Source organism: Thyridium curvatum (assembly GCF_004353045.1).
Source record: "Thyridium curvatum strain D216 chromosome Unknown NODE_16_length_530760_cov_82.129700, whole genome shotgun sequence".
NCBI classification, from domain to species: Eukaryota; Fungi; Ascomycota; class Sordariomycetes; order Thyridiales; family Thyridiaceae; genus Thyridium; species Thyridium curvatum.
In genome coordinates, this window is record NW_022156771.1 from 67,286 (window position 1) to 79,253 (window position 11,968).

The 11,968-nt window shown below is 55.1% G+C and overlaps 3 protein-coding genes across 3 annotated transcripts; 1 reads left to right on the top strand and 2 right to left on the bottom strand.

Moving 5' to 3' along the window:
• Positions 1–70: 70 nt before the first annotated feature.
• On the bottom strand, positions 71–1,886 carry E0L32_003573 (uncharacterized protein; the record flags this gene model as incomplete). Its single annotated transcript, XM_031137888.1, has 4 exons — positions 71–607; positions 691–1,096; positions 1,161–1,249; positions 1,317–1,886. 4 exons carry the CDS (start codon positions 1,884–1,886, stop codon positions 71–73), a joined length of 1,602 nt encoding a protein of 533 aa, XP_030998343.1.
• Positions 1,887–2,630: 744 nt separating this feature from the next.
• E0L32_003574 (uncharacterized protein) lies at positions 2,631–3,374 on the bottom strand (the record flags this gene model as incomplete). Its single annotated transcript, XM_031137889.1, has 1 exon — positions 2,631–3,374. The coding sequence occupies one exon, from the start codon at positions 3,372–3,374 to the stop codon at positions 2,631–2,633; it is 744 nt and encodes a 247-aa protein (XP_030998344.1).
• A 4,837-nt stretch (positions 3,375–8,211) lies between these two features.
• Positions 8,212–10,631, top strand: E0L32_003575 (uncharacterized protein; the record flags this gene model as incomplete). The annotated part of the gene is made up of 2 exons (XM_031137890.1): positions 8,212–10,321; positions 10,387–10,631. The coding sequence occupies 2 exons, from the start codon at positions 8,212–8,214 to the stop codon at positions 10,629–10,631; spliced, it is 2,355 nt and encodes a 784-aa protein (XP_030998345.1).
• Positions 10,632–11,968: the final 1,337 nt, after the last annotated feature.

The following is an 11,968-nucleotide window of genomic DNA, read 5'->3' on the forward strand; positions in this document are numbered from 1 at the left end:
AGTTACTATCGCCTCATGGAAAAGTAATTCTACACTTGCGAATTCGACGTCCAGGTACCACGACCGTCGTTTAGACACTCTCCTCCTTATTGTTGGTAGGGATGATCTCGTTGAAATTGACCTGTGTCTTGGCAAAGCGTCGTGGGGCCACCTTCTTCTCAAACAAGAGATCCATCTCTGCCGTAGTCCTCCCCTTCGACTCGGGCACGTAAAAGAAGGAGAACACGACAGAGATCAAGCAAGCTCCCGCCCAGAAGAAGCCGGTCTTGGCAGCCCAGTTCCACGCGGTAGGGTTGAGCTGGTAGGGAGTCAGAGTGCCGGCTACGATACCAGAGACCGTGTACGACCAACGAGCCAGGACAACGGTCTTGCTGCGTAGAAGCGTGGAAGGGATCTCGGCGCAGAGCGTGTTCGTCAGTGGGCCGATCGAGCAGTTGTAGAGGAAGGAAGAGACGATCAGGACGGATCCGATGGCCCAAGCATACGCAGGCTTCGGGCTCTCGGCTTGAGGAACGCCAAGCCCCCCAACCAGGACCATGATGATGAACATCAGGCACAAGCCCCAGAGATAGATCGTTCGTCGGCCGAAGAGCGGTAGAAGAACCCACTATGTGTTTGACAGTCTGTGTTAGTATGGCGACCATACCTGGCAGAAGCGAGGAGGAGGAGGAGGAGGCAGGAAAAACGCACCGAGAAGAACCCGCCGCCGATGGCGACTCCGTATCCAATAATCGCCATGTTGAATGCCTGAGTAGTGGGCATGCCAGCCTGTTGCAGAAAGTAGGTAGAGTATGCACGGAGCGGATTCCCACTGAGGGTCTGGATGCAGTAGATCCCGATGGCGATGACTGTTCTCCGCGTGTTGACGCCCCGGAAGCATGCCCAGTAAGAGGTCGCCGCGTCAACGGCACGCTCGTGCTCCGTGGTGACCAGCATGAGAGAGATGTTCTTTTCGAGATCGAAGTGCACATTCCTTGCAGACGTCAGCCTTTGCAGCTCTCGTCTGGCCTGGTCGAGCCGGCCACGTCGGACAAGCCACCACGGCGATTCGGGGGCCAAGTAAATTGCCGGCATCAAAATAGCGGGCCAAACCCATCTTTGAGTGGTCATAATCAGTTATTGTTTTGTAGTATACGCATATGTTGGGGAGAGCTCCTTACTGGGCAGCAAAGGGGATACGGTAAGCCCACTCATCGGTTCGACTCAACACACCGCGAAGAAGGCCTGTTGCAATGATTTGACCAAATGCCTGTCAGTTCGTTAGTGTAAGCGAAAAGAAGAATAGAGGCGAGAAACATTACCCAGCAGAAATTGACGTAATTGGTTAGATACGGCCGAAGACACAAAGGTGTGATCTCGGAAGCATAGACGACAGTGACCGTCTGAAACAACCCCAAAGGGATACCGAAGAGAACCTGGCCGACTTCGAGCACTTCGATGTTGGGCGCGAAGAAAGGGATGAAGATGAAGGCGGCAATGACGACCATGCTGACGAGCATGGTCCGGCGGAACCCAAACCTCTCACTGGCGTATCCGGCAACAAGCAGGCCCATGAGTTGACCGACGGTGGAGCCGTTGCCCAGGCCTGCCTGCCAAGGTGCCGTGATCTGGTAAGACCCGGGCTTCACCTCCACACCGTATGCCTTTTGGAAGGCTGGCTGGGCGTAGAACGAACCCATCAGCTTGGTGTCATAGCCTTCCATGATGACGGCGGTCGACATGACAATGGACCACAAGACGCCCTTGGGATAGAGACTGAGGGCCTCAAGGAGACCCATTTCATGCTCCTGTTGGGTTGCATCGTGGGCTTCGGCGACTCTTGCGCTGTCCTCGACCACTTGAGCAACCTCTTTGGTTGACTGGGCTTTGGAGGTAGGGCCTGTCATCTTTGGCTTAAACGTATATGTTGAACTCTCGGGAGAAAAGAATGTGTATCAGTGCTATTGCTGATGCAGTAAAGCAGTGATGCCGGGTTTTGAAGAGCCTTTGACGTGGTCATGACCGGATGATTTATAACTTTCACGGCAAGTCGTCGGCTGGCGGAGGGTGAAGAGTTACGGACTCACGATCACATTGTCACAACAGCTAAGATCATGCCCTCAATTCAACTACCAGGCTTTTAGTCTCCCTCTTGGCCAATCCGGAAATCCTAGTTAAGCACATGCTCAATAAATATCTCTGTCGGACCGACACTATACTTAAGTGAGGAGGAGTAATGGCCTCATCTCCACATAGTTCCAGGTCAAAGCCTCTTATCTCTACGCGACCTGCTCTCCCTTTATCTCTTGCCGACGGAAACACTCAAGTTTGAGTGGCATGCTCCCAGCAGCTGATCTTGGTTTGAGAACGTGCAGAGTAGTACGACAAATGTAATTACGAAAGAAGCTATAATATAAGTTTCAGATTTCAAGGATGGATTAAAATTCAGGCAATGCCGATACAAGGAGTTCCAGCCATGGTGCGAGCGTAGAGGGGGAGGTACCCCAGGATAAAACTCCTGGACTCCAATTGAAAAAAGCCCAGGTTGTCTCGGGCTGCCAAAGCTGACTGGACATTGCGATAGATTCAAAGGCGGCAATGAATACACAGGCAAGGCTGTTGCTGTTTCTGCCGACTATAGTCCCCAACTTCTATTGACTATTCTTTCCCAGGTAAAAGACCCTGGGAAACGAGTACATATCCTCAAACGTGCAAAACTCTACATCGCCCAAGGTAAACTCCCGTTGTATAGACGGGAAATGCTGGTCCCGGACTTCGTCGAGCGCGGCCCGATCGTCGGGCTCCAAATGCCTCATCAGGTAGGCCACGCTGAGGTGGAACTGATAAGTCTCGTGGTTCGGCGCTCTGAACCCCATCGCATCTGCCAGCCTGTCCCGCAGACGCCGCATCCTCCGCTCTTCGTCCGCCGTCGCGCCCTCGACCTCGATGCCGATGCCGATGAGGGCGCCGTCAAAGTTGCGCACTCTCATCCTGTACGGAGGGGCCAGGCCCTCGGCCTCGAGCTGCTGCCCGAGCTCCCTCAGCCGCCCGGCGAATTCGGACGTCATCTCCGCCAGGGGCAGCTCGTGCTTGCCTTCGGGCCAGAGCACCGGCTCGCGCTCGCTGTCGCGCACGCCGTCGAAGACGGTCATGTGCCACGATGCCGGAGGCAGGAGGTGCACCTTCTTGGAAAGGACGGGGTGCGCCGCCAGCGCGCTGTAGAGGTCGCGTAGGCCGGGCAGGAGGGGGCAGTCCGCGGGGAGGTGGCAGAGCGTGGTGTTGCCGGGAAATCGCAGGACGACGCCCTCCGGCGAGAACTTGGTGAGCACCCCTTCGGGATACATGGGGCGTTGAGGAACCGGAGCTGTCTCTGTAGCTGTGACCGGTAAAGCCATAGTTGATGATGTTCTACCTGAGTCTGTGTAGAAGGTTTTGTCGACGGGCACGTGGTGGAAGAAAGTTTCAGTTGCGTCGCCTTTATATCGGGTGTGAGACGAGGCTGGACTTCATGTAGGGAACGGCACGTGGCTGACCATCTGTGGAGTCACTAATAGGCTGTGAAAGGATGCTCATCGGCAAGAGATTTGACGTCGCTTAGAGATAAGAAGTTGATGTGTTCCACAATACATTCATCCCAACCATGTGCTTCGCTGCGGGAGTTATCGAATGTAAGAGAAGGGTGGTCATATTAAAGAAGTGTGAGCACTCAAACATCATGCGCACCCGGCCAGCTGCATGTTCCCTCCCGTGGCCCTTGTGGCGTAGATGAGGCATGGCTCACACACGATGAGCTTGTGCGCCCTTCATCACTCATTAATCTCTCTGAAACTTTGACATCTCGTCGATTACTCGCCTCAATCCCAGCTCGTCATCTATGAGACGAACTCTAAGGATAGATCAATAGAGTCAGAGCCAACAACGCTGTTGCGGCTAGGTAGGAACCTATAGGAAGGGAACCGCAATCCTGGTCCAGGATCACGTTTCTCTCCGTTTCTGTTACGGTGGATCAAAGACGAGAATGGGGACGTGGGAAGAAACGGTGCAGGGATGTGAGGTGAGATCACGTGTGTACCTTCAGGTGGACTCAGACCCCTCGCATGCAGGGCGCTAGCCTGCTGGTGCTCACCTCAAGTGCCCCTTTTCATGTCTTTTTGGCGTCTGGCAGACCTCAGCTCCCCATCTGATGGACATTTTAGGGTGGAAAGACCCCTGCCTGCTTCTCTCCGAGATGCATCGTGTGGAAACAGAGTGTTTTAGCGGCAGATGTTTCTCTGCTGGGCTTGTCCACTCCTGACCTAGGAGAACATGCTATTATGACGGAGCCAGAGATTCAGCCCAGACGCTAGGCCCCCTTTTCCATTGTAATCTCCAGAGCTTCTATGGGGTTGGTAGTCTTCCAAAGGAACAAGAAGGAGTTCTTGTGGCTTGTCTAGTATTGCCCAAGGCATGGACTAACACGACTCAACCCTCGGAAAGGTCCTACTTGCCCACGATCAGTAGTAGACAACGGAAAGACGGTTGACCTTGGTGAGCCCATCGTGCATGCTTGAGCCGTCATGGACTGCCGCGACGAGTGGCTCGGCATGTATCTCTCAGGCCCTGTCCATACACCAACTGAAGCTGGGGAAAAGGAGACGATCTACAGTTTGGTGCCAGGAACCCCTCTCAACGCGAGAAGGTCGGAAAATACAGATTGAAGATCCTCACCCATGTTGGACCCCAGGTGGGCCAGGGTCCAGGAAAACTCCTGTGTTGTTCTTGGCGATGTAGGTAATCGTCCGAGTACAGTGCCGCTCACCTCGTCTCAAATGTGTCTCTTGCACTCGTGCCGGAGGTCCGATCTGAATCTCTGGGGCTCTCTGACCCGCTGCCTCATCAAGGGATTTCCGTTTCGCCAGCACAATTCCGATTGCGGTCACGACTGAGTGTATCCTACTCCGTACCTTATTCATAGCTCCCGTAATAGTGGAGTCTGTCAGTGTAGTCGGCGCAAACGAGAACGAGATGTAACACTGTCTATTCAGTACGCGGTGGCAAGTGCAGATCCCGCCAGGAAGTCGGGCGGAATTGTGCAAAGAAAGGGACCTCGCGGGGGCCAGAATTCGGCTGAAGACAACTCGTGCAAGGAGGCTGAGCAGCGGTGAATGCTTCCAGGGAAGTAGGGACACTGACATGCAGGGTTTGCTGCACTCTGGCCGAAACAGGCTCCATTTGGAGGGCAATGCAGCGGTTTGAGCCATGCAGCAGCAGTTTGGCTGCACGACAGGCTGCCCACCACCTGGCCAGTCATTCCGACTGCATCGAAAAGGCCTGGCGGGGTTTCAACACAAGACGTTGAGCCAAAGAAACACACTGGGCTTCGTTCTTGAGATAAGATGTTGGGATTTGTGATATACCTGCCCCGACGGAATTGATGTCGGTATTTTAGATTGAATGCATGCACAAAAAGGGCAAAGCAGCAACTCTAGAAGCCAAGACCACGCCCACTAGATCTGTGTGTTACAGTGCCCGAGGGTGGTATGACGACAGTGGCCAGGGGAGCTGGAATGCTGGCTGAGTGAGCAATGGGGAGCTCCCTTAGCAAGGAGTCGAAATGAAGTGCCATCCAGGGGCGAGCAGAACCCAATGCGGAAATGGGGTAGGCTGGGCGCGCTACAAGTACTTGGTGAACGTAGATCAGCGGCACCGCCAGCCATTGGCAAAGATGCTGTCTCGTTGCGCCAGCCTCGAGCAAACACTTTTGCGTTGTGAGAAGAAAGAATGCATCGCGACAAGAGATGCAGGGCTCTCGGGCCACATGAGAAGGCCACATACGGAACGGTTCTGGCAGATGGATTGTTGCATGGAGGTAGTGGTACCTCTCCAGCACTGGAGACCCGCCGGGCTGCGTCAGCGTTGGTGTGTGGGGTCGCCCATCTTTTTTTGGTGGATGCGCGGGTTTAGTCGACAACCCGAACTGCACGGCTTCTACGGCTTGGCCCACTGGCGGGACTCTCTCGACACTGGGGACGCACTGAGAGGCCATCATCCATGGATCGATTTCTGTACCATCCTGGATGGCTTCCTGTCGTGACACCAACATCTGCCTGGGCTGACAACATTCTCTGGGCCTAGCCTCGTTTGCAGGTGCAGCTTCGGATTTAGCTGCATCTTGGGGTTTGGGCTAGTTGGCTAGCAAACGGCCGTCGTTGTTTTCGCTGGTGAACCCCCGGTCTTGCCTGGGACAGCCCCAGGACCAGTAGGCAGATTTTCACCTTGGGAAAGGCTCTAAAGCAGAATAAAGTAAGAACATCACCAATTTGAAACTGTGCAAAGTGTCTGTAGCCTGGCGCTAGTTCCGCCAGGGCTGTCTTCTCGCTTGTTGCGGCAGCCAGTTGTGACCACAGCCAGGGAGCTCCCGGCGCGCCATTGCTCGTCTTCCCATCCATTTTATTATTATTCAACAACCCTCGGTGAGCATCTCGATCTCCTTCTCCCCAATTCCTCCCTGATTACCTCTGCCAACCCCTCACCGACCTTGTCGACTCCAGGACCCGCGGCGCTGACGGGACAGTCTCACTGTTGCGGAGGAGACAAGAAAGCAAACAGGAGTGCGAGACCACTGTGCGACCAGTCGAAGAGTAGTACAACAGGGGAATTAAAGGGAGAGAAAAAAAGGTTGTCCTCTGTTCACCAACGGCACTCATCCCCTGCTGTGTGCACGGCGGCACTTGGCGTACCAAACGCGATCAAAATCTGGCAGAAACTGTTGGACAAGCCACGAGCAATACCGGCACCCAGCTGGGCGGTAAATTACGAAGGTATGTCACTTGGTCTCTTTCCATCTGTCAAACATAGTTCTGTCTAGCGTTTCCTTTTTGTCTGCAACATGTTCGTCCGCCCATCTGTCAATCCCTCGCTGCTTGTTTCTTTTTTTGGGGGGGTGGGAGTGAGGTTGCGGGTGTGTGCCGTCATAGACACTTTATTTTCAGCAGCATTTTCAGGGTTGCCCTCCGGGACTCTAGCTCTCTCTCCCTTCCACCAGACGGATCGAATGGAGGTGTTGGTTCCTGGCGTGGTGCACCATGCGGCACACACAGTCTCTCACTTGGAGTCTCTCCCCTCTCCAGCCCCATTCTCACACAGTACCTGCACTACACCCTCAAACCAAACCTGCCTCCACTTCCCTTTCCAGTCATTGACACACAGGCCCCCTGGCCTAGGTAACTTGGCTCTGGGCTGGGCTGGCTTGAGGTCAGATATCGTGGCGTTTGTTCGGTAGTTACTTGTTTCTCCCTCCTGGTCCTGCCCCGCCTGATCGCCATCCTCATCCCTCCATTGAGTCCAGAGGAGAACAGACACAGACTACTTTGCGCTCCGTCCAGGTGGCGGCCGATGGTCCGGTCGGTATTGAGGAGTATTGACTGAGGTAGCGGTACCTACCTTGACGTGTGCTTGAGTACGAGAGTACGAGGGTGTGGAGGCGGGCAGAGACAAGTGTGTGTGCACCAGCCAGGTGGGTGGTGGGTTTTTTTTCTGGGCTCATGGCCCGGGAAGGCCCCCCCCCCCCGTCCCTGTCCCGCAGCGTGCATCCAAATATGCATGCGGTGCACGCAATCCAGCTTGAGCATTTGCTGTCGCTGCTGTGCGCTGTGCCAACATACTGCCCTACGCACGCTGCCTGAAGTACTTGCAACACCAATCCGTCCTCCAAGGATCTCTATTCCCGCATCATCTTCCCAGACATTACGACGACGACAGTCGAGCATACACGCCATCCAGCAGCCTTCTTCTGCCCCCCTTCCCGCTTCTCTCTTATTTCTTTCACCTTTTTTCTTTAGTACGACTAGCTGCCCTGATCGCATTTTTCTTGCCTCTCGTGTTGTCTGATTATGTCTGGGCTCATTCTCTGACGCAGTGCTTCTACAATTAGAACTAGTCTCCTGTTCTAGCCAGCGCCTCATTCCATAGGCCTGCACTTGTCACTCGTTTACGCCCCCCCAGCCGTAGGAGGTTGAAACGCCGCCGCCCTTGCCTGGCTTGCTTTTCCCCCTTGGCCAGCCTCAACGACCTAACCTTACTCGGGATTGAAGCAAAGCAAGCCACACGGACGATCGATGCAGACGTGGGAGGGCTGAAAGTTCGGAGCCATCACCACCCAGATTCCTCGTCCCCGCCAGTCTCAGCCGTCTGCGACCCGTCCGGCTTTGTGCGACCTCAGCGACTTGCGAGCCGAATATTTCGCAGCACGAGATGGCGGCCGTGACTACCACTCCCCCTCCTCCCACCTCGGCCTCCTCCTCCTCCAGCCCCAGTCGCCGCAAACCAGTCGCCCTGCACGAGCTGTCACCAGAACGCTGGGACGGCACGAAACCTCTTCCTGTCGTCCCGTCCACCGAGTCCGCTCGTCTGAGGCAACCCCCTGTTTCCCCCGTCAGGGTCAATTTCCAACAGGAGAACTGGGCCCAGCCTTCCAACGCAAACATCGAGACAACTCTTCCGTACGAGGCAACACCTCCAAAGCAGAACACCTACGACCGTGATCTGCCCAAGACTCCCGAGGCCCCCACGCCACCGCCCCATACACCCATAGTTGACCAGGGAAACCAGAATCTGGGTGACAACGGCCCCGTTCAACCGACGGTACGACAAGTGGGGAGAAAACCGGTACCAATTCTCGAGTCCCGGCCGGTCGGATTAGGCCCGGCAGACACATTGAGCCCAATGAGCGCGCACTCGGGATTGGACTTTGGCTTCTCTCAGCCCTCGGTGAGCGGGAGGACTGCTACCACCGATCCGGACGATGCAAGTTCGTCTGGTGTGGGCAAAGGACATGACGAGAATCGCAACAGCCGCGAGACGGACACCACTGTCAGTACCACGCAGCAGCAGACCTCGATCGAATCCTCCGCAACAACGAGCGCGAGCTCCGTGTCAGGCGCTCTGGACGCGGCAGAATGCCAACCCTCCCAAGACGCCTCGCCCGAGAGCTCCATTGAGAACGGCATACCGGGGAACCAGTCCGTACCTCAGCTCCAATACCATCATCAAGCTTTTCTTCCGAGGAGCTCGAGCGAACCACAAGAACAAGACCCTCGAGCGGCTTCTCAGCCGAACCTCTTGGACAGTGACGCAGCCATCAATCGCCATCTGACACCCAACTCCCCGTACATTCGACGCACATCTCTCCAGCGACCTGCATCCTCCTATTCAATCTACTCTGACTTCGGTCCCCGTGGCCGTTCACCCGGTGTATATGGAGGCTCGCACAACCGCGCCCCGTCGGCGCACTCCAGGAGATCCCCGGATACGAGACCGTCGTCATATGCGGACATGCTGAATGTGCCCTACCCGCAACCCGCCCCAGCACCCATCTCCTTCGACAACGCCAGACTTCGAAACAATGTAGGGACGAACGCATCCCTTCTGAGCGCTCAAAAGACTCTGGAGATGTATCGGCAGAATGTGAAGAAGACGAACGACTTGTCCATCCAGTATTCATTCGCTGTGTTCCTGATCGCCACGGCACAGGAACAGGGTTTCAACCATCAAGACTCGGGCAAGAAGAAGAACGCACCCAAGCCCGTACAAGATCTCGACAGCCCCTACGTGGAGGGCACCGCATCCTCACCCAGCGAACTGGTCCGCGAGGCACGAAGCATCCTGCAGAAACTCTCGAACGCGGGCTATCCGTTTGCCCAGTACTATCTTGCCGATGGGTACGCCTCGGGACTCTTCAGTAAGGGCAAGGAGGACTACAACTCGGCGTTCCCGCTGTTCGTGTTGGCGGCGAAGCACGGACATGCAGAGTCGGCGTACCGAACAGCTCTGTGTTACGAGTTCGGGTGGGGTTGTCGAAAGGACCCCGCAAAGGCAGTTCAGTTTCTCAGAACCGCAGCATCAAAACGACACCCAGGAGCCATGACGAGATTAGGAAAGGCCTGCTTGTCAGGCGATCTGGGCGAGAAGCGGTACCGCGAGGGTATCAAGTGGATGAAGCTGGCCGCAGAATCTGCCGACTCGGTCTACAACGCGGCGCCTTACCAGCTCGGCTGTCTCTACGAGACCGGATATGGCGACGACATCTTCCAGGATGAGAGCTACGCTGCTGAGCTGTTCACTCAGGCGGCGGACCTGGGCCATCCCGAGGCTAATTACAGGATGGGAGATGCCTACGAGCACGGCAAGCTCAACTGCCCGCGGGACCCTGCCCTCAGCGTCCACTTCTACACCGGCGCTGCGGAACGCGGGCACGCTGCTGCCATGATGGGTCTCTGTGCATGGTACATGGTCGGGGCTGAGCCCCTGCTGGAGAAGGATGAAGAAGAGGCGTACGAATGGGCGCGGCGCTCGGCTGAGCTTGGTGAGCAGTGCCCAACTAAACGCTGTGTCTTTTCTGATCACTAACGAGGAATTTGGTTTATTCAGGCTACGTCAAAGCACAGTATGCAGTCGGCTACTTCACCGAGATGGGCATCGGATGCAGGAGGGACATCCTCGAGGCCAATGTGTGGTATGTCAAGGCGGCCGATGCAGGCGACGATCGGGCCAAGCAGAGGTTAGCCGCTATCCGGGCGGCTATCAGCGGCGGCACGCCCATGGACGTCGCGCCGCCCAGGAACGGAAAGATGAAGAAGAACGGAGAGAAGGACGACAGCTGCGTTGTTATGTGATGGGACCCCCGGAGGCGGGTCGGGTATGACGTTGTTGACCGGAACGATTCGGAACGATATCGAAATGACTTCGAAAAGCAGCAATCCGGCCCTGATCTCCCAGCGTCTTTCATGGCTTGCACAACCTGGCTTGGATACCCGTGGATAATTCGTTTTGCAGACTTTTTGGGATTTCTGTTGGGCCCGAGAGCTGCCCGGAAAGCGACCTGGGGGTGCATCAGGTCCGGGGCCAGCTTTTATGCTCATATCCTGTCTCCTCGTTTGATAATCGATTGCATTCTGTTGGTTTGGCGAGAGGAGACTATGCCGTGTCAGTGGGATGAGCAATCTCTCCGGTGAGAGTTTTCTGGTTGTCTTTGCTCTTTTCAATAATACGTCCTGGAGGACATTGTGTCATGGACCATTTGCTTTTGTTTCTTTCCATCCTGGTACCATTGCATCGCACAGACTTCTTTTTTTTTTTTTGCATCGCGCGAGGGATCGACGAAACCGGGGGAGGGGAACCCAGTACGCTCATTGAATTCACGACATTTGGGTAAAAAGCAAAGGTTTCCTTCAACAAGTCCTTCTCCTCGTGCGGATCGGGCGTTTTTTTCTCCCCCTCTCCTCCACCTACTTGTTTGTTGTCTTTTTGTTGTTGCTGTTGTCGTTTGTTTTTGTCTTTTGCAAGTCTGGCTACATCGTCTTCTGTTCCCGCGCGGGTGTTTTGAGCTGCTTCTCTCTTCTCCCTAATGCAGCTGTAGAAGACGGTCGAAGGAGAAAAAGGGGCTTCTGGAGACGCCGTCGCCGTATATACCAAGACTAATTAATCATATGCCCTTACATTGAATCGCCCCCGTTGGCCGTGTTGGTGTTTTTGAAGTCTTGTTGCCGACTCAGGCCTTACTATTGCAAGCTTGAGGCGCATGCTCAGGATAGGGCTGCATCACGTATAGTCTCTTAACATATTTGTTGTCTGAAAGATGTGTAGCCGGTAGCCGTAGTACCGGATAGCCATGCGTCTAGTGACTACTGCTTGTATCAGAACCAAGGTCTGAGAGAGATGTCCAGACATCATTTCGTCAACCATATCAACACCGTGGTACTGACTGGCCTTTGCAGCTGCGCGTTTTCCCAATAACACACTCACGGAAGCTACCTACTTCGCGATCGAGCCTTGGGGCCAGGCTCATAATTAGTAGGACGATCGGATGGCAAACGTGGGACTGCCGAGAGGGGTCACGAAGGAAACATGCTGTATCCAGCTTGTCCCCCATCCTATTATGTATGTTACGTTGGTGGTACACGTGCCAGCGGAAGTTTTTGAGTACATCGGGAGCTGAGCTACGCAAAAAGAG